Source organism: Emys orbicularis, chromosome 10, assembly GCF_028017835.1.
Source record: "Emys orbicularis isolate rEmyOrb1 chromosome 10, rEmyOrb1.hap1, whole genome shotgun sequence".
Classification (NCBI taxonomy): Eukaryota; Metazoa; Chordata; order Testudines; family Emydidae; genus Emys; species Emys orbicularis.
Genome location: NC_088692.1, coordinates 87,099,470 through 87,121,072, shown reverse-complemented (window position 1 = coordinate 87,121,072; position 21,603 = coordinate 87,099,470). Strand labels below are relative to the sequence as shown.

Below are 21,603 nucleotides of genomic sequence, written 5' to 3'. Positions count from 1 at the left end.
CTGCTCCGGCTGCCCTGGGACCATGGCTGGGGGCCACCGGAGCAGCGACTGGTGTGGTTGTCCCCAGGGCCGCTCCAGCAGTGGCTGGTGTGGCTGTCCTGAGGGCCCCCTGAGCAGCTGGCCCCGGAGCCAGCTGCTTGGGCAGTGCTGGGGTCAGCCACATTGGCCCCTACAGAAGTCACGGAGGTCACAGAAAGTCACAGAATCCGTGACTTCCGCGACCTCCATGACAGACATGAAGCCCCAAGTATTGCTTTAGGAGAATGAATTTGTGTAAATGATGAACTCTGGGAGATGCTATTAATAGCTCGTTACTGAACTCTGTAACTACTAACAGAAGAGTGCCGGACCTCTATATGTGGAAGTGGAAGGATCTTTTTCAAGTCTCCAAGCTCTGAAGCTCTCCAGAGAACTTTTCATAAAGTTCTGTTTCTTCTTGGGAAGCAAAAAGATCTAAAATGGAAATATCTGCCCTTGTTCGTGGGGAATTGGTTGGAGTGTAATTAAAAATTAGAAATGGACCAAACACAGTTTTTGAACCTCTTTCTTTTTGTAGGCAAGACCCTACCCATCTTTTGAGGTTTGTCTCTTTGCTACCAGGATCCCTGTTCTTTCACCCCCAAAGTCATGGCCTCTCTGCCCAGGCTCCCTCTCTAGCTAGATAGAAGTTTAACGGTACCTGGAAATTCCCAGTCCTGGCGGCGTGTGGGGAGTTATCCAGATTTCATTCAACTTCTGGAAAGTGTGGTTTGGGTTGAGTCGGAGGCCCGGTCTACACTACAAACTTTTGTCAGCATAGTTGTGTTGGTCAGGGGTGTGGGAAAAAAACACCCACTAGCCGACGTAGCTACACCGGCAAAAACCCAGAATAGAGGCAGCTAATGTCGTTCAGGGAGGTGGTGCTACTCTGCCGACAAAACTCCTTCAGTTGGCGAAAGCTGTGTCTACACTGGGGGCTCTGCCGGTTCAGCTCTACTGGCAGAGCGGTTGAAGTATAGACGATGCCTGAGTTATTGATGGTGGCTCTAGATGGTTATTACTTTCTCCTAATTAGTCTCTTTATTAGCAAAGTGGCATAACAAGGAATGTTTCATTTAAAAACCCAAAATGCTCATTAGACTTTTGGAGTGTCCGATTTGCTGAGCAACCCTGTTTTACTGCAAGGGAATTAAAGAATTAGTTCTTAATGCCGTTTTGGAAACACTGTTGTTAAAAAAAGATAATCATTCCTACTATAACACAATACAGCTGTGCTGAGGCTCATTGTTTTTCCAGCTGTTGTATAGCACCACGCAGAACAAAAGGGTTTCTGTTCATTTACAGATCTGGATGTGGAGACAAGCATGTGCATATTTAAGCATGTTACTGCTGCTAGCTGAAACCACCTATAGAGTTCCTAACCCAAAGCTCTCCACATTCCCATAGCCGATACTCAGTGCTGAATATTTATCCAGGGTTTACAGGCTGGGATTGAAAGGTGTCACTTATCCAAGTGTAAGCAGGGAATGGTCCCCTAGGAACGTTCCGGGCTTATACACGACCCCGGTGAAGTGGGCTAGCGGAAGGTTCTGAGTCCTCACTCCCACTCCCTTTACCCAGAGGCCTGCCTGACCTCGAGGGCTCCCCGTCCACTCTCCTGGGTGGCAGAGACCTCGTAACCCCAACAAGGCTGGGCCCAGGATTCCTGGGGGGCTTGACCCCCAACCTTGTCATGGTCACTTAGGACAGGGGCTAGGGTGTCCCCATTCCAGGGTGCTCTCTCTGCTCTGGATGCTTCCCTGACCCACTGATCATCACATATAGTTAAAAGAAAATATAAATACAAAATACAAATACCAAACAGCAACGAATTTTAAAAAAAAAAGGAAAAGGAAAACACGTCACCCTGCTCTGTGGCCTCAAGGACACCACAACCAGCCATCCCAGGAACAGGGCCACCCCAAGCAACAACAACAAAAATCCAGAGTGCTGCCGCCGAAGCAAAAAAAAAAAAAAAAAAAAAAAAAAAACTCTTGAAAAGAGCTACCCCCAAAGGGCCAGAGTGCCGCCCCTTGAGAAGTGCCGCCCCAAGCACATGCTTGGAAGGCTGGTGCCTAGAGCCGGCCCTGCCCAGGAATATCTTTTATTTGGACCCACTTCCATTGGTGAGAGAGACGCTTTCAAGCTACAGAGAGCTCTTCAATCCATGGGGGACAGCTGAATACAAGATCAAACAGGTTTCAGAGTAGCAGCCGTGTTAGTCTGTATCCGCAAAAAGAACAAGAGTACTTGTGGCACCTTAGAGACTAACAAATTTATTTGAGCATAAGCTTTCGTGGGCTACATCCAAAGAAGTGGGCTGTAGTCCATGAAAGCTTATGCTCAAATAAATTTGTTAGTCTCTAAGATCAAACAGCTAGTTTAGCATAAGTAGTTAGCACATACTCTGAGGGGCAATTCAAGGTGAACTGGCCACTTCACTTTGAGGAAGGGCTCTGTGTAGCCTGAAAGCTTGTCTCTCTCACCAACAGAAGTGGGTCCAATAAAAGATATCACCTCACCCACCTTGTCTCTTTAATTTTTTTTAAATTTATTTTATAATATATTTTAAAAGTGACAATGAAAAATATCAAAATTGGAAACTAAATATTTCCATGGACCAAAAATGTTTTAAAAAATTTCATTTCATGGGAAATTGTTGAAATGTTTTGGTTTTGCTCCAAATGCCAAAACGTCGGAATTTCCTGCGGAATGGAAATTCTGAGTTTCAACCACCTCTGGCATTAAGGCTGCAGCTTGCACTGCTGTTTACTAGGCTGTGGACATTCTGGTCAGGCCACTAGCTGAGAGGACTTCCTGCTATCTCAGCAGACATCATCTGGCAGGACTGGCTGTGTCAGTCCCATGGAACTGCAAAAGGGAGAATCTTAGCCTTACCCAGCTCCTATTTCTGGGGCCCCAGTGACAGTGTGACTGGAGAATGGAGCTACCACTTTATGCTAGCACTATTCAAAGCAGGGGAGAAGGGCATTGGTGAGGGCAGCTCAGCTGTGACCCCATCTCACCACTCTGTGTTGGCCAACAAAAATGGCCAGGAACAGGGGGAGGATACGCTTCACCATGTAAAAGGGTAACAGAGTTGCGATGGCTGCAGTCTGTGCCAAGGTGGTGCCTGCCAATTCCTCCACCTCCGTCATCCCAACACCGGGCTGGACCTTGAAGGCCTGACCTAACCCAGAGCCTATCTCACAAATGGACACAGGTGCGGTAGAAAGCTCCCTATTAGTGACCTTTACTAGCTGTGATTACTGTATTTTATACAATTAAAGACCCAGGGAGGAATAATAAACGTGAGCCGACCACTGGTTTAACTGAGAAACCTGAGGGCGCTGCATAATAGTTCTTAAACCATAAACAATGTGCGAACCTTGTACTGCACAAATCTGTGAAGGAGAGTAACCAGATCATAGACATACGTGGCCAGACGCTCCCATGTATTGCTGCTGCCTTGCACTGGTGCAATCTGGAAAGGAGACGACTAAGGGGGGATATGATTGAGGTCTATAAAATCATGAGTGGTGTAGAGAAAGTAAATAAGGAAGTGCTATTTACTTCTTTCTTATAACACAAGAACTAGGAAGTAGGGGTCACCAAAATGAAATTAATAGGCAGCAGGTTTAAAAGAAACAAAAGTAAGTATTTCTTCACCCAATGCACAATCAACCTGTGGAACTCTTTGCCAGAGGATGTTATGAAGGCCAAGACTATAACAGGGTTCAAAAAAGAAGTAGATAAATTCATGGAGGATAGGTCCATCAATGGCTATTAGCCAGGATGGACAGTGATGGTGTCCCTAGCCTCTGTTTGCCAGAAGCTGGGAATGAGCGACAGGGGATGGGTCACTTGATGATTACCTGTTCTGTTCATTCCCTCTGGGGCACCTGTCATTGGCCACTCTTGGAAGACAGGATTCGGGGCTAGATGGACCTTTGGTCTGACCCAGTATGGCCATCCCACCATCAACCTCAGCCTGGACCAGTCCACACAAGAGATCGACTTCCTGGACACTACAATGCTAATAAGCGATGGTCACATAAACACCACCCTATACCGGAAACCTACTGACTGCTATACTTACCTACATGCTTCCAGCTTTCATCCAGACCACACCACACGATCCATTGTCTACAGCCAAGCTCTAAGATAAAACCGCATTTGCTCCAACCCCTCAGACCGAGATAAACACCTACAAGATCTCTATCAAGCGTTCTTACAACTATAATACCCACCTGCTGAAGTGAAGAAACAGATTGACAGAGCCAGAAGAGGACCCAGAAGTAACCTACTACTGGACAGACCCAACAAAGAAAGTAACAGAACGCCACTAGCCGTCACCTTCAGCCCCCAACTAAAATCTCTCCAGCACCTCATCAAGGATCTACAACCTATCCTGAAGGACGATCCCTCACTCTCACAGATCTTGGGAGACAGGCCAGTCCTCACTTACAGACAGCCCCCCAACCTGAAGCAAATACTCACCAGCAACCACACACCACACAACAAAAACACTAACCCAGGAACCTATCCTTGCAACAAAGCCCGTTGCCAACTCTGTCCACATATTTATTCAGGGGACACTATCATAGGACCTAATCACATCAGCCACACTATCAGAGGCTTGTTCACCTGCACATCTACCAATGTGATATATGCCATCATGTGCCAGCAATGCCCCTCTGCCATGTACATTGGCCAAACGCAGTCTCTACGCAAAAGAATAAATGCACACAAATCAGACGTCAAGAATTATAACATTCAAAAACCAGTTGGAGAACACTTCAACCTCCATGGTCACTCAATTACAGACCTAAAAGTTGCAATTATTCAACAAAAAAACTTCAAAAACAGACTCCAGCAAGAAACTGCAGAACTAGAATTAATTTGCAAACTGGACACCATTAAATTAGACTTGAATAAAGACTGGGAGTGGATGAGTCATTACACAAACTAAAAACTATTTCCCCATGTTAATTTTCCCCCTACTGTTACTCACACCTTCTTATCAACTGTTTGAAATGGGCCATTCTGATTATCACTACAAAAGTTTTTTTTTTCTCCTGCTGATAATAGCCCACCTTAATCAATTTGTCTCATTAGGGTTGGTTTGGCAACACCCATTTTTTCATGTTCTCTGTGTATATATATATCTTCCTACTGTATTTTCCACTGCATGCATCTGATGAAGTGGGTTTTAGCCCATGAAAGCTTATGCTCAAATAAATGTGTTAGTCTCTAAGGTGCCACAAGTACTCCTCGTTCTTTTTGCTGATACAGACTAACATGGCTACCACTCAGAACCATTTTTCAATATTCTTCCAATTTTCTTTTCACATGCCCCAACCATCTAAGCCGGATTCCCTCAGCTTCTCTATAGTTGGTACCACGTTCACTCTTCCCCTAACTCGTTAGTTCTGAACATGGTCCATCCTTGTCACTCCAAGCGTCCATCTCAGCATTTTGAAAGGCATTCTGCTATTGCAGATCATTCCACACACATCTCTCCATTTCACTTATGCCTTTCCTGTTCTGCTTGTAAGTTTGTCATTGAGGTCACCATTATCCTGTACTATATAACCTAGGTACCTGAACTTCTGTACCTTTGGTATGGCTGGCCCACCAGACTTACAGTCCTGTTGTCTTCCTGCAAGGTATCATCAAGTCTACAGACCATGGCCTCCATTTTATTTCTTCTGATTTTCATGCCATTTCTTTTAAATACTCACCTCCATCTCTCTTAGATCTTAATTTCAAACAGAAATTATTCATGTTTATAATACTTTAATGTTCCCTGCTGTGATAGAGAAGTTAGATCAAATTACTTGTTTTGCTACTTGGTTGGATGCAGAGAATGACCACATCTCCCCTCTGGCTATTCAGAGGTGGAGAAAGCTTCCCCTCACATGTCATTACAAGGTAGGGGATATTTAAGGGGCATGAGTTGTTGGTTTTTTTCCCACCCAAGGTTATTAGCCTACCAGGTTGTCAGGATGTTTGAACAACAAACTTTAGCCTGGAGTCCCATGGACTGTGGATGAATTCACAGTCGGTAGTGAAGAATGGAAAGTTATGAAGTCATTTATTGTGGCAATAATACAAATATGGTAGGAAGGAGCCATTAAAATGTCAATATTTGCCAGCTTCTGAGCTTGCTCTCTCTGAACATCTCAGCCTATCTATAAAAGCCACCTATGGGATTAGGGATCCAATTCTCATTACAAGGGATGGGCATCCATATCTTTTAGGTAGATTGGAAAATTGCAGCCTCGATGCGTATACAACACAGGGTCAAATTCTACCCTCGTTTATATCCATTGGTTTCAGTTCACAGAGGAGAAAAATGGATTCCTGACTACTTGGAGGGAATTTGTGTCCATTGAAACATTTTTTTTTCACATAACAAAAAGTATTTCATTTAAGTCCAGCTTTAATCATGTAAATCTTAGGGATGTTTCCTTCAAACAAATACCATGCGTGTTTCTTTTCTGTCTGCATTAATTCACCAGCGCTGTATATTGTTTCTTTGGGACTCTCAAGAAATGATCATTTGAACCATTCCTGGGTGTCTCTCTGATGTGGTGGTTCTGGATTTGGTGCTGAAATGTGTGTTATTTGCAAGTGCCCGCTCATGTCCTGACGGAACATTCTTTTGTCCAGGCTGGTGGTGGGAGCCCCCTATGAAACCAATGGACAGCTGAAGACTGGAGACGTCTACAAGTGTCCGGTGAATGGCGAGACTAACGGCAACTGCACCAAACTCAACCTAGGTACCACATGCCCTGCCACTTACGCAGCACAGCTAGCCTGCGTGCTAGAAAGTTATGAGTTAGGTGCACACAGATCATGAGATAATATATACAAAATCTTGTGATTTTAAAGTCATATATAAAATACTGTGTGTGTGTGTGTGTATGTATGTATGTGTGTGTGTGTGTATGTATGTGTGTGTTTCTTTTTATTTATCTTCTGTCTTTTGAGCCTTTAAAGGTGCACTCCAGTCATGTTTTCATGTTTTTGAAACGGCAGCTGAGATAATCATATAGTCATGTGACGGCTGGAGCTGGGGCTTTAAGAAATACTAAATCTCATGAGACTAAAATGCTTGTGCAGTCTCCAGAGGGAGCAGAATCAGAGAGCCAAACTGGTTCCAGAGGTGGTGCCTGTTCATTGTTGCTCTCAAGTTTTGCTTTTTTTTAAAAAACAAAGATCCTCAGCTGGTGGAAATCCGTGTCACTCCCTGACTTTGTGATTTACACCAGCTGAAGCGCCGACCCTATTGTGTCACATAACCTAAAATGGAAGGAAAAGTTTCCATCTTTGTAAAAAGCATTGGGGGGGCTCCTCAGCGGGTGTGAATTGTTCGGGGCCCAGATGGAGCTCTTTCAATTTACACCAGCTGTGATTCTGCCCCAGAGATTTTGGTTGGGAAGGATTTAAAACTTCCTCTGCCCTGTGTGCAGCCTAAATGCTATCTCACTGGGACAGAAAGTGAAACTGACTGGGAAGTAAGTGAAACTGACGGCTCCATTTCATTGTTCTGGCCGAGTGTGAACACACAGTATTAATGTCAGAATGAAAAAAACCAATCCCTAGAGAGACAATGATCAGAAGTGTTACCTATAACAGGCAAGGGCATTTGTTTATAAAGTATAAGGAGCCTGGTCATACCCTTAAGATTACACACACAGGGGGGACCCTCCATATTCAGAGAGACCCCCACATCCCAGGGGAAGTCACCCCATCCTATCTGTCTTAGGTACTGTACTTATATGGCCCCATCAACATAGTGTCTGAGCACCTCAGTCTTTAGTGTATTTATCCTCAAACCCCCCCAGTGAGGCAGGGCAGGGCTGTTATCCCCATTGGGCAGAGGGGGACGGAAGCATAGAGAGACTAAGTGACTTGGCCAAGATCCCACCAGAAACCTGTGGCAGAGCAGGGAATTGAACCTGGGTCTCCCAAGTGGGTAGTGCCCCCACCTGAACTTCTGTCTAGAGCTGGTTGGAAAATGCGGTGAGGGGGGGAGGACGGTGCAGAAAATTCCAATTTTTTGTCCAAAAAAACCCCAAAGCATTTTTTTTTTCCTTCTCTCAAACCAAAATATTTTGGGCTGAAAAATGACAAAAACTGAAACAATTTTGGTTTTCAGCGGAAAATATTGAGTTTTCAGGTTTGGGGTTTTCTGACCAAAATCAAAAACTTGTCGAGAAAGTCCTGTGCCTCGCAGGTTCTGTCTACACTGTGAGTTGGGTGGGACTCCAGGCTCGGGTAGACACACTTGCACTAGCTCGCATCAAGCTCGTGGACTAAAAATAGAAGTGTTAGTGTAGCTGGGGTAGCCTGGTAGCAGCGAGCAGCAGCATGGACAAGCCACACCAAGTCCGTACCCACGGGGGTCAGGCGGGTTTGCACTCAGCCTGGAGAGCTGGTTTCACCACGCGCGGATGTCTGCGCTACCCCAGATACACTATTTTTAGCACGTTAGTGCGATGAGCTAGAACAAGTATGTCTACACGAGCTGGAATCAAACCCTGGCTCCTAGCATCAGAGGTGAAAGTAAGCCAGTACGCCCCGGTACCACATAGCGGCAAGAGCCGGTGTGCTGTACTGGGGCGGATCGGCTTCCCCTGGCAGAAATTTCAAGGGCCTGGGGCTCTCAGCAGTGGCTGGAGCCCCTGGCCCTTTAAATTGCCGCCAGAGCCCTGCTGCCGGAGCCCTGGGGAAGCAGCGGAGGGGCTTCGGGAGCTATTTAAAGGATCCAGGGCTGCGGCAGCCGCTACCGCCCCAGCCCTTAAAATAGCCACCGGAGCCCCGCTGCCACCTCCTCAGGCAGCAGGGCTCCGGGGACGATTTAAAGGGCCCGGGGCTCCCACTGCCGCTACCCTCCAGGGCCCTTTAAATTGCCACCCAAGCCCCACTGCTGGAGCCCTGGGGTAGCGGCAGTGGGGCTCTGGCAGTGATTTAAAGGGCCAGGGGCTTCCGGCTGCCGCTACTGCAATGGTGCCCCGGGCCCTTTAAAGCTCTGCCAGAGGCCAGGGCCCCTCCAATGGTGATTTAAAGGGCCCGGGGTTCCCAGCTGCTGCTACCACAGCCCCAGCCCCGGGCCCTTTAAATCCTGATTTAAAGTGCCCGGGGATTTAAAGGCCCCGCCTCTTCCAGTAGAGGTCCCGCCCCCTCATAAGGACTCCAGAGTACCGGTAAATCCTTTAAGTTACTTTCACCCCGCAAAGTGGGTCTTTAACTAAAGATCAAAGCTGCACTGGAAACTTTGGGTGTGCTTTAAAGCACTCCGTTAATGCGTTGAACCCACAGGATGAGAGGAAACCAGACTCTGAGTAGAAAGCGGGGAGACCCAAGTACCTTTTATCTTCCCTTGCTGCCCCTGGAGTAGTGGGAGTTGGGGACAGGTTCCCCAGCAATTTGGAGGCTCCAGGGAAGAGGTACCACAACCATAAGCTTTGTGACATTGCCAGGATGTTCTCTGTGGGTGTCTCGGGGCTTGATGTGCGTACCTCACCCCTCACCCTGCCTTGCCCCATCTGGCCCCTAGCCTGCGCTGCTCCCTGTGCATGGATCTCTGACCCCAGGGATACCGTGTACAGGAGACAAGGGGAGTGGTGACTAGAGGAGACAGCTGCACGGAGGGTTTCCTCCGTGCACGGATCCACAAGGAAAGTTCAGGGCTTTTACTTTCATGTACAACCCCCTGCCCTTCATTCCCCCTCCAGCACTGATCCTGCAGAAAAGTTCAGCCCCACAATATTCAGATCCATTCTCCTGCCCTCCAGAGGTCTAATGTGTCTGAGATTCCCTGGCTGGGATGTTCTTGGCCTGAAGAATCCCCAGGTGGCACAGGACCAGCATAGCACCTCCTACACCCTGCCCTGCATGCTTGTCCCTACCCTAAGCACCTGGGGTGTGGCTAGTGAAAGTAGGTTCTGACTGAGAGCCAGCTGCTTCCGAGATGCTGAAACAATCTGTTGGAGGCTGTTACCAGCCAGCTCAAGGTAGAGCAACCCTGAGACTGCTCTAAGTTGCACCTCAGTACTGTCCCAGTGACCACAGGATCAGGAAGGCATAAAAGTGGCTTTAAGCCCCACCCCATCTGTGCCGAGTGCAGGAGGGCCAGTCCCGCCTATTATGTTTCCCAATTGTAATTGAATATGAACAAATACAATTCCAGTTACAATGGAAAATATCCTTTAAGTTGTAGGTGGGCCAGAGGCATGATATGTACATCTGGCACCGCCCCATGTCTGAGCTTTCTCAAAGTTCAAGGGTTCAGGAATCAAGCTTTTTACATGGGCCTAGTATTCAACCTACCAAGTTCAGCTCAGGATCTATGCTCCCCCAGAGTCTGGGGTGTGGGACTGGGTATGGACTTGTGGTTCAGGCTCCTTCCCGTTTAAAAGCCCACAAGAGCCTTGAGAGAGAGGCTGATGCAAAGCCCCAGATGAAAGAAGAGACCTCCTGCTCTTCCCATTAATTGCTCAGTTCCCACCTTTAGGCATTGGGGCACCTTTAGGCTCAGACGTGCACTCCAGCGAAGCACGGCCCACGTGCCAAAGAGATGTACAATCATAGTCCCGTGAGCATTTAAAATTGCCAGACCACCCCGGCAGGTTAGTGTTTACACCCCCACTAACCACATGCTGGAGGCTTGAAGAGATAAAACTATTTCTTTTGCTGAAGCCAAACGATGTTACCATTAGCCGAATGAAAGCATTGCATTGTGGGACACTCTCAATTTTAAGAAATGGAATAAATTTGCAAATATACATTGGCAACTGCACGTGTTTCATACCCGCAATTACTTGCTAGACCAGTGAAAAGGTTTTTCTAAGGCTTATTTGGTAGGAAGTCCAGGTTTTTAACTCATTATTTAATTCCCTAGAAGACTTTTTTTCTATTTGTCAGTTCAGCCCATCCAGGGATAGTCTGAGGCCAGGTCTACACTACCGCGGTAGTTCGACGGCTGGCAATCGAAGTTCCGGGTTCGATTTATCGCGTCTGGTCTGGACGCGATAAATCGATCCTGGAAGCGCTCGCCGTCGACTGCGGTACTCCAGCTCGGCGAGAGGAGTACCGCGGAGTCGACGGGGAGCCTGCCTGCCACGTGTGGACCGCGTCTGAACCGCGGTAAGTTCGAACTAAGGTATGTCGACTTCAGCTACGTTATTCACGTAGCTGAAGTTGCATACCTTAGTTCGAATTTGGGGGTTAGTGTAGACCAGGCCTGAGATCTTGGCTCTGTGGCAGTTGCATCTATTGAGCTAAAATACAGGCTCTGTGACATGAACAAGATCAAGATGTCTTGCAGTCCTTCAACTGGATCTGTTCTTACACTTACTAGGATACTCATGGTGGCACAATAAAAATGTGGGATTTTCTGGTTTGTGTTACAATTCTTCTGTCCGCTTGTGGTCTGCCGAGGTACTTCCTTCACAATGGTAAAGCTTCGGCCAGCTGGCCAGCCGTGACGTATAAAAACATTTCAGAAGCCTGTGTACTAGCCGCACCCTGCTGGATGATACAGCGCATCTAACCTTGGTATTCTTTCTCAAGGAAGAGTAACACTCTCCAATGTGTCAGAGCGCAAAGATAACATGCGTCTTGGCCTGAGTCTGACCACAAACCCCAAGGACAAGAGCTTTCTGGTAAGAAATAAGATACTGTCTATAAATAATTGGCTCTTAATATGCAAACTGCCTGGTGCTTTTTTAGTATATTGAGCCTCTCTCCAGGATCTCTGCAGCAACGTTCCTCTTGCTATTTGTCTGTCGTTTATTTCATTAACTTAACCCCAACAGGATTGTTTTATGCAGTTATGAATATAAAGACGAGACCTCCACTTTCCAAGATGGCAGCAGCTTCTCTAGCCTGCCAAAGGAAAATGCATTTTCCAAACACCTACAGTTAACATTTCACCTCAATGTTCTGTTGACCTCATGGATCAAGCTTTCAGTCTTGGCTTCTATTGCGGCATGCCTCCTTTTGTGCATGGAACAATGAAGCCTTTGCTAGTTGGCATTAAGGGGCTCCATAGGGTCACAATGTCTACACTACACACAAAGCACAGGCTCTTAATCAAGTTGGCGCTCAAGCTCCCCTTCTGTCCACACACAAATCAGTTTGACTCGGAACAGCGAGCACTCAGGACCCACATCCGAGGATGCTGCTAGCGGGGTGTATGGGTCAGATCCCGAGTCCCGCTGTGACTTGGGTCCAGCCCTGTCATTTTGCAGTGTGGACATAGCTCAAACCGCAGACCTGAGTCAGAAGGTTTATATAGTGCAGTATTCAGAGTAGCAGCCGTGTTAGTCTGTATCCACAAAAAGAACAGGAGTACTTGTGGCACCTTAGGCTACGTCTTCACTACGGGGGGGGGGTCGATTTAAGATACGCAAATTCAGCTACGCGAATAGCGTAGCTGAATTCGACGTATCGCAGCCGACTTACCCCGCTGTAAGGACGGTGGCAAAATCGACCTCCGCGGCTTCCCGTCGACGGCGCTTACTCCCACCTCCGCTGGTGGAGTAAGAGCGTCGATTCGGGGATCGATTGTCGCGTCCCGACGAGACGCGATAATTCGATCCCCGAGAGGTCGATTTCTACCCGCCGATTCAGGCGGGTAGTGTAGACCTAGTCCTAGAGACTAACAAATTTATTTGAGCATAAGCTTTCGTGGGCTACAGCCCACTTCATCGGATGCATAGAGTGGAACATACAGAAAGAAGATATTTATACATACAGAGAACATGAAAGGGTGGAAGTAGCCATACCAACCGTAAGAGGCCAATCAATTGAGATGAGCTATCATCAGCAGGAGAAAAAAACCTTTGAAGTGATAATCGAGATGACTCATAGAAGGTGTGGGGAGAACTTAACATGGGGAAATAGATTCAATTAGTGTAATGACCCAACCATTCCCAGTCTCTGTTTAAACCTAAGTTAATTGTATCTAATTTGCATATTAATTCAAATTCAGCAGTCTCTCTTTGGAGTCTGTTTTTGAAGTTTTTTTGTTGCAAAATTGCCACCTTCAAGTCTGTCACTGAGTGGTTAGAGAGGTTGAAGTGTTCTCCCACTGGTTTTTGTATGTTATGATTCCTGATGTCAGATTTGTGTCCATTTATTCTTTTGCGTAGAGATTGTCCGGTTTGGCCAATGTACATGGCAGAGGGGCATTGCTGGCACATGATGGCATATATCACATTGGTAGATGTGCAGGTGAACGAGTCCCTGATGGTAGGCTGATGTGATTAGGTCCTATGATGGTGTCACTTGAATAGATATGTGGACAGAGTTGGCATCGGGCTTTGTTGCAAGGATAGGTTCCTGGGTTAGTGTTTATGTTGTATGGTGTGTGGTTGCTGGTGAGTATTTGCTTCAGGTTGGGGGGCTGTCTGTAAGCGAGGACTGGCCTGTCTCCCAAGATCTGTGAGAGTGAGGGATCATCTTTCAGGATAGGTTGTAGATCTCTGATGATGCGCTGGAGAGGTTTTAGTTGGGGGCTGAAGGTGACGGCTAGTGGCGTTCCGTTATTTACTTTGTTGGGCCTGTCCTGTAGTAGGTTACTTCTGGGTACTCTTCTGGCTCTGTCAATCTGTTTTTTCACTTCAGCAGGTAGGTATTGTAGTTTTAAGAATGCTTGATAGAGATCTTGTAGGTGTTTATCTCTGTCTGAGGGATTGGAGCATATGCGGTTGTATCTTAGAGCTTGGCTGTAGACAATGTATCGTGTGGTGCATCCTGGATGGAAGCTGGAGGCATGTAGATAAGTATAGCGGTCAGTAGGTTTCCGGTATAGGGTGGTGTTTATGTGACCATCGCTTATTAGCACAGTAGTGTCTAGGAAATGGACCGCTTGTGTGGATTGGTCTAGGCTGAGGTTGATGGTGGGATGGAAATCGTTAAAATCATGGTGGAATTCCTTGAGGGCTTCTTTTCCATGGGTCCAGATGATGAAGATGTCATCAATGTAGCGCAAGTAGAGTAGGGGCGTTAGGGGACAAGAGCTAAGGAAGCGTTGTTCTAAGTCAGCCATAAAAATGTTGGCATACTGTGGGGCCATGCGGGTACCCATAGCAGTGCCGCTGACTTGAAGGTATATATTGTCCCCAAATGTGAAATAGTTGTGGGTGAGGACAAAGTCACAAAGTTCAGCCACCAGGTTTGCCGTGATATTATCGGGGATACTATTCTATGCTATGGCTTGTAGTCCATCTTTGTGTGGAATGTTGGTGTAGAGGACTTCTACATCCATAGTGGCCAGGATGGTGTTTTCTGGAAGATCACCGGTGGATTGTAGTTTCCCCAGGAAGTCAGTGGTGTCTCGAAGATAGCTGGGAGTGCTGGTAGCGTAGGGCCTGAGGAGAGAGTCCACATAACCAGACAAGCCTGATGTTAGGGTGCCAATGCTTGAGATTATGGGCGTCCAGGATTTCCAGGTTTATGGATCTTGGGTAGCAAATAGAATACCCCTGCTCGGGGTTTTAGGCATGTATCTGTACAGATCTGTTCCTGTGCTTTTTCAGGCAGTATGGACATGTTAGCATGGCTGTGCAACCCACGTCCAGCAATTGTAAGGCCAGATTTGCAAAGCTCAAACACAGGCTTGGAAACATCAAGCCCGGGTCCCAGAGAGCTGGCTTTACAATGCGATGGAGACATCCCCTTAGGTTCCTGAGAAATGGATAATGCAAATTGGCTCCACACATTCTTGCCATTCTGATACTGCCATTTCTGACTCCTGGCAAGCTGCTGTCTCCACACTGTCTGCTGCCACTGCCAATGCATACGGATCTAGAGCCTTATATGACAAGGTGAGGATTTGTCTAAATCCAGCCCAAAGCCTGGCAGGGAACTCCTCCTAAACAGAAGATATTGGTACAGGATAAAATGCTAGTACACCCTTGCCATGAGCCAACATCCTGCAAGTTAAATCTGCTTTAGCATAACCCACAAACACCCAATCATCCCAAGAGTTCACATATTTTAGAAAGGAAAATACTTGTCACTTCCTTACTTAGGCCATTTTCTCCCTCTGTTTCTACTTTCTGCTCCCCCTTCAGGATCTGTGACCCCCCTGGCTGTCTTCTCCACATGCGCACAATGTTCTTAATGGCTAAAGTCTCATCGTAATTTGCTCTGGAGAAACCCCACGTAGTGTGCTTCTTCATGCAGGCTGAGCTGGCATTGGAGGGGTTTGGCCAGAATAGTCCCCAAGTTGTACATAGGTGCAGATCTCTGATTCTTCACTATAGATCTTTATAGCCTGTAAATCAGAGGCTAAGTAAGTGGCAGTTTTTCAACCCCTCACTGATGTTTTATTTTTCCCAATTTTCTTTACAGGCTTGCAGCCCTCTCTGGTCCCATGAGTGCGGAAGCTCTTACTATACCACGGGAATGTGCTCCAGGGTGAACTCCAACTTCAGATTCTCGAAGACCATCGCTCCTGCTCTCCAGAGTATGAGACACAATCTGTTATGTAGCCTCTAACTCAAAACCTGCTTTTGAAGTTAAATAGAATTTTTGTTCTTTAATCACTTCATGCCATTGAGAAAACAAAGTGAAGTCAGGATTTAAAAGGAAGCAAGATAGCAAAGGAAATGATTCGAGAAAGGCGACCCAAAGGGGATTACATGCACAGACATCTGGCCAACATTTTCCTTTTGAGTGACACTCGAGGAAGACAAAGCACCTTATGCTCCGAAAACCAGAAATAAGTGTCCGGCATACTTGATCAGCACCCTTCAGTGTATTGGGAAGGGAAAAGAGGGAAAGAATTCAGGCATTGGCTGCACATAACAAAGCTGATTTGCTGAATAGCTAAAAATGTTGGCCAGTATTTTCAAACCTGGTTGCGTAAAGTCAGCCACCTGGCTCCATATTTAGGCACTAAATAAGTGTCCTGGTTTTCATGGGCACTCAGCATCCACAGCTGCTGTTGGGTTCAGTGGAGGTTCTGGGTTCTCAGCCCCTCTGAAAAATCAAGCCACTGATTTAGCTGCCAACATTGACATCCTCTTTTGGGTAATTTTGGCTTCCATCCTGTTGAACAGGCCGCTGATGAGCTAGGGTTTCTTTGGGTAATGGAGGGGAGTGAATTCAGAGCCTACTAACATTTTAACCGTATTTTTCTTTAAATTTCCCCTCTTATAATGTAATGTTGTAGGATGAATTTCTCTCATTGGTGCCCCATTTGTGCAAGTTGATGATGTCATTTCAGACGTTCTTATCAATCAGAGATGCTGCTATGATCACATTGAGAAGTGTAACTGATGCCTTGGAAGAAACTAGATTACCAAGCCTAACTTTATCTTAAAATAATAATTGAACAAGCATGAAATATAAAGTCCTCCTTCCATTTGGAGCAGTTGATATGAGACCACTCAAGCTCCCTTCCCCGTGATTTATGAGTTCACTAGACCCTTCTGATAGAATCATGTACCCACTGACTCATGGCATGTCCATCCTTTGCTCCCCCAACAGTTCTCTGAGACACGTCATTCATTCTTATAAAATACGAGGGCATAAAAGAAAGCCATAAGGATAACACTGGACAATGGCAGGCTTCAGAAAGGAAACTGACCAATCCACTGCCTCCTTTTCATCAGCTCATTTGATCAGTCCTTCGTAATGTGTTGCTATTGGACAAAATGCTGAAGTCCTCACTTGATTTTTTTTTTTTTTTTTTGGCTTAATCTTTACTGTGGCAAAAGCTCCCCTTCTCTTTAGTTGGAGCAAATACTGATCTATACCTATTTCCTGAGCACTATCCATGTGCTGAGTGCTGGGTAACATAGAAGAAGGCATGGTCCCTGCCCCAGGAAGTTACAATGCCAGGATCAGATTCTCCCACACTTCCACTGGGTGCATCACCTCCTGCTGGCGCTGATTCTGCATGGTGCGTAGGCATGTGCTTATCTCACACTGAAGTTAAGCAGATGCTTAAGCACTTAAGGGCCTCTTTAAGTTGCCCCCTTGAAATCAAAGGGATGACTCACAGAGTAAAGTACTACTCAACATGAGTAATGGTGGCAGAATCGGGCCCTAAACATTTGAAGTAATCTAATACACTGGATGGAGGTCCAAATCTGAATCGGAGCCGGCAATCTGAGATTGCTTATGTACAATATTATTCTTAGAAAGTTCTCCAGCTCTCTCCTGCCAGAGCTAACCAGGGGTGTGGGCTCTCTCGATTTCATTTAAGCGAATGTGACCTGAAGGTCTTTACGTCTGATTGAAATCAGATTTTTCACACAAATCACAAGAGCGAGTACCTTGCTGCAGGGAATAAAGCCATAAATTTCCACTTTGCAGTTGTTGCCAAGGTCTTTCAATAATATGCTGTGTATTTTCCACAGGATGCCAAACGTACATGGACATAATCATCGTTCTGGATGGATCGAACAGCATATATCCCTGGGTTGAAGTGCAACATTTCCTGATAAACATCTTGAAAAAGTTTTACATTGGGCCTGGTCAGATACAGGTAAGCACGTCCTGTTTAGTTTGGAAAAGAGAAGACTGAGAGGGGACATGATAGCAGTTTTCAGGTATTTAAAAGGGTGTCATAAGGAGGAGGGAGAAAACTTGTTCACCTTAGCCTCTAAGGATAGAACAAGAAGCAATGGGTTTAAACTGCAGCAAGGGAGGTCTAGGTTGGACATTAGGAAAAAGTTCCTAACTGTCAGGGTGGTTAAACACTGGAATAAATTGCCTGGGGAGGTTGTGGAATCTCCATCTCTGGAGATATTTAAGAGTAGGTTAGATAAATGTCTATCAGGGATGGTCTAGACAGTATTTGGTCCTGCCATGCGGGCAGGGGACTGGACTCGATGACCTCTCGAGGTCCCTTCCAGTCCTAGAATCTATGAATCTATGTCCCTGGTCATTCTTTGCATTTACGTCTCTGTTCATCCTTGCGATACAGATTTTCCTGCTCTATTTCCTAGGAAAAATGTCCCTTTGGTGCCAATATACTGCAGTTTGGCAAGGCGCTTGCCCAGAATAAACCTGCAGAGTATGTATTTGAAAGCTGAGCCAATAGAAATACTGCTCACGTTAATGTTCTTAATTGAAATATGGAGTAAGGAACAACCCACGCAATGAAATGGGAAGGAAGGAGGATGGTTAAGTTATGTGAAACTCAATCAGCATCGCTCTGTGTTTATGCAGTTTGTAGCAGCTGTGGAGAGTACTCCATCATTTTCTTGCTGGGCCTTATTGGCTATCTCTACACAGCAAAGAAAAACCTATGGCTGGCCCGTGGCAGCCAACTCCGGCTTGCAGGGCTGTTACCTGCACGAAATTCTCTGTTGCTCACACACTCGAGGGCACCCACCTTTACCCAGTTCCTAGTGCTCCAGGTGAAAAGCACCTAACTTTACCCTTCTGTGGGCTCCGGGAAAACACCCTTTCCCTGTGGATTCAGGGCTTAATCTTTTGCGGGTTTATGTGGTCTTTTACCAGTGAAAGAGCCTTACACAGTAATATCCTACATAACCTCTAGTTATTAACAGTCACCAAAACCAGAAGGCACATGCTACACAGACAGTGCTCACACTCCCAATAAGACAGATGAACTTTTCTTGATGGCCAGGCAGGATCAAGTCCATGTGGGGGACTCCAGTTTCTGCACTGTGTCATTGGCAGAGGGTTGAGGTCTGGCAGCTCTGATCTTTGGGGCTGTGTCCTGGAGTTGGTTCCCAAAGAACTTCCTTTTGGACCCCAGTTTATATAGTGGTATTTGATTCCTTTTTAGCTGTATCTTAACCAATCATTATACTAAAATTTTACTAACCAATCCTAACATAGTGTAACAAAGTTCTCTAACCAATCCTATCCCACCACCTTAATTAATTTACACCTAGCAAAATTAATTATGTAACAGACAGAAACAATTAAAGAACCAGACAGAGACCATACAGATAAACAATAGGGAAGTGGGAACCATAATGACAAAACAATAAAGAAATGAGGATTTCACAACCACAACTATTGAGAAGTGATTTCTCGACAGACAGATGCTATCAAACTACGTTTTCTTTAACCATGTTAAGATCTGTTTCTTTATCTGGTGATAGTGGGTGCCATTAGGATGGGGTCTCCTTTTTAACAGCCTGATATTATATTAGAATATAGAATATCAGAGTTGGAAGGGACCTTAGGAGGTCATCTAGTCCAACCCCCTGCTCAAAGCAGGACCCATCCCCAGACAGATTTTTGCCCCAGATTCCTAAATGGCCCCCTCAAGGATTGAACTCACAACCCTGGGTTTAGCAGGCCAATGCTCAAACCACTGAGCTATCCCTCCCCAATTTAAATGGAATGTGAGGATGTGACTTCCTGCTTCTCAGCTAACGTCTCCTGCTCAGCTGCTCTTTTAATCTGGCTGCAGACGAAGGCCTTATCCTTACAGGGCAGTTTCATTGCTGTGTAAACTTCTGGGCTCAGTCCAGAGCCTCAGATCTGGGACGCATCCACCTCACAGGGTCCTAGAGCCCGGGCCCCAGTTCGAGCCTGAGCGTCTACACAGCAATGAAACAGCCCCGCGGCCAGACCCGGCGAGCCTGAGACGGCTGGCATGGGCCAGCTGCAGGTGTCTAGTTGCTTTGTAGACATGCCCATTATGGCTGACGTTGGTACCTAGGTTTGTGACTGAGAAGCCAGTAAGAGTAGGGGGGAATACGACATAAGGATTTCAGCCAATTCTGAGTCCCCAAAACTGCACAAAGAGCCACCCTGTACGTCCTCAACAAGAGAAGACACAGGTCAGCATTATGGGGCCAGAGGACCTGGTCTGCACAACTTAACACCTAGGTTCCCAACCACACCACCACCCCTCTTCCCTTGACAGTTTGAGCATGGGTGATAGCTGGCCAGAATATGGACCCTCGATTAATGCTGGCTTTGTATTGTCAACTGTCATTTGGGGGGAAATATGGAGCAGAATTTGACTGAGTTTAACTTGAACTGTGGGCAGAGATGACTGTGGTGAGAACACGCTGAAATAGAGTCTTCTCTGCCAGTTACGCGTAAAAAGACGTCCAAAAGTTCCCCTTACAAAAGGATGGATTCTAGTATCTAAGTCCCAGCAGAAATATGGCTGAGAACAGTTTGTTTGCCAGATCTTCTTGTATGGAGCAGAACTTGTTTAGTGGCTGATCTATCTTCATGCACTTTTAATGGACTACAATTAATTTCCACACTAATATTGGCAGAGATGCTACTGCAAACTCTTTTTGGATTCGCTTATGTATGTTGTCAGTGCCAAACCTCTAGCACTATTAAAAGACCAACAGCTTCCTGCCTTCCTTTTTCCTTCTGTGCTTCATTGTTCCCTGGGCTCAGAAACGGCTGGGCTGTTGGCTTTCCCTACACAGAATTAGGAGACATTTGCAGCTAGTTTTGGGGCTATGCAACAGGTGTACCTGCAAAAAAGCTTCTGTTCTTATGTGTGCACTCACACACGAACGGCTATGTGACCTTGCTCCTTTTCAGTGTCTTTGAATTGTAAGGTTCCCTGGTGAACTTTTTTGTGTGCAGGTCACTAAATAAACCTATATTATTATCACAGCAGTAGACATACCTGTTAGTCCAGTTACTTGTAGCACAGAAGCAATGTAAGTATGGAAAAACCTGGTTTCATTGCAGATGGCCCCATTACTACACATCCGGACTCCTAATCCCCACATTTCTAGTAAATCATACAACAGTCAGTTGTATATAACTATATACTGTATATTAACTGAAATTCTACTTGATCACTAAAACAGGCTCTTTGTTTCTCGGGTGACTGCTATGATGTGTGGTATTTGCATCCTTTGTAATGCTCCTTTAATTCCTAGGTTGGAGTTGTTCAGTATGGAGAAGACGTCGTGCATGAATTTCATTTAAATGACTACAGGTCTGTAAAAGATGTGGTGGAAGCTGCTAGTCACATAGAGCAGAGAGGAGGTACAGAAACCAGGACAGCATACGGGATAGAATTTGCTCGGTAAATCACAAATAGGGACTCACATTTATTCTAATTACAAGTTTGTTTCTTTCTTTCTTTCTTTCTTTCTTTCTTTCTTTCTTTCTTTCTTTCTTTCTTTCTTTCTTTCTTTCTTTCTTTCTTCAGGTGTTTTGAAAAGTTAAACAATAGTCTCTGAACTAGGGGATATTTCCAGACAAAGCCATAATGATACTTTGTAACAGAATATATCCAGCTCAATCCGCCACTGCAGCCGAACCCAGGAGGAGGGAATCAAGAGTTGCTGTATGTCAGCGTGACACCCCCCGACTCCTGAAACTGGCGAGATCATTTCAGCCCCTGCCCAGTGGTCCCCAGGCGCATCTTCCACCAGCCAAGCATTACCACCCCCAACCTACCTCTATCCTGGGGCTGGGATAAGGGGGCATACACCTGGCTATTGTGGCGGCTCTACACTAGACCAGGGAAATCCCCAACCTGTTGATTAAGCTGGTTTTCTGCATGCTTTGTGCTGAGCAGGAGGAAAGGACTCAGGCCCATTTATGTCAGGGATTATCTACCTCTTTCTGAACCTAACCTGGCTT

General features: G+C 46.0%; 1 protein-coding gene across 1 annotated transcript in view; it reads left to right on the top strand.

The window, feature by feature from the left end:
- ITGA11 (integrin subunit alpha 11) overlaps window positions 1–21,603 on the top strand; it is a 157,411-nt gene that overhangs the window by 59,064 nt on the left and 76,744 nt on the right. The window contains exons 3-7 of the mRNA XM_065412727.1: window positions 6,694–6,803; window positions 11,602–11,693; window positions 15,391–15,505; window positions 17,406–17,533; window positions 20,892–21,040. Coding sequence (XP_065268799.1) covers window positions 6,694–6,803; window positions 11,602–11,693; window positions 15,391–15,505; window positions 17,406–17,533; window positions 20,892–21,040 — 594 coding nt within the window. The remainder of the gene's footprint in view (window positions 1–6,693; window positions 6,804–11,601; window positions 11,694–15,390; window positions 15,506–17,405; window positions 17,534–20,891; window positions 21,041–21,603) is intronic.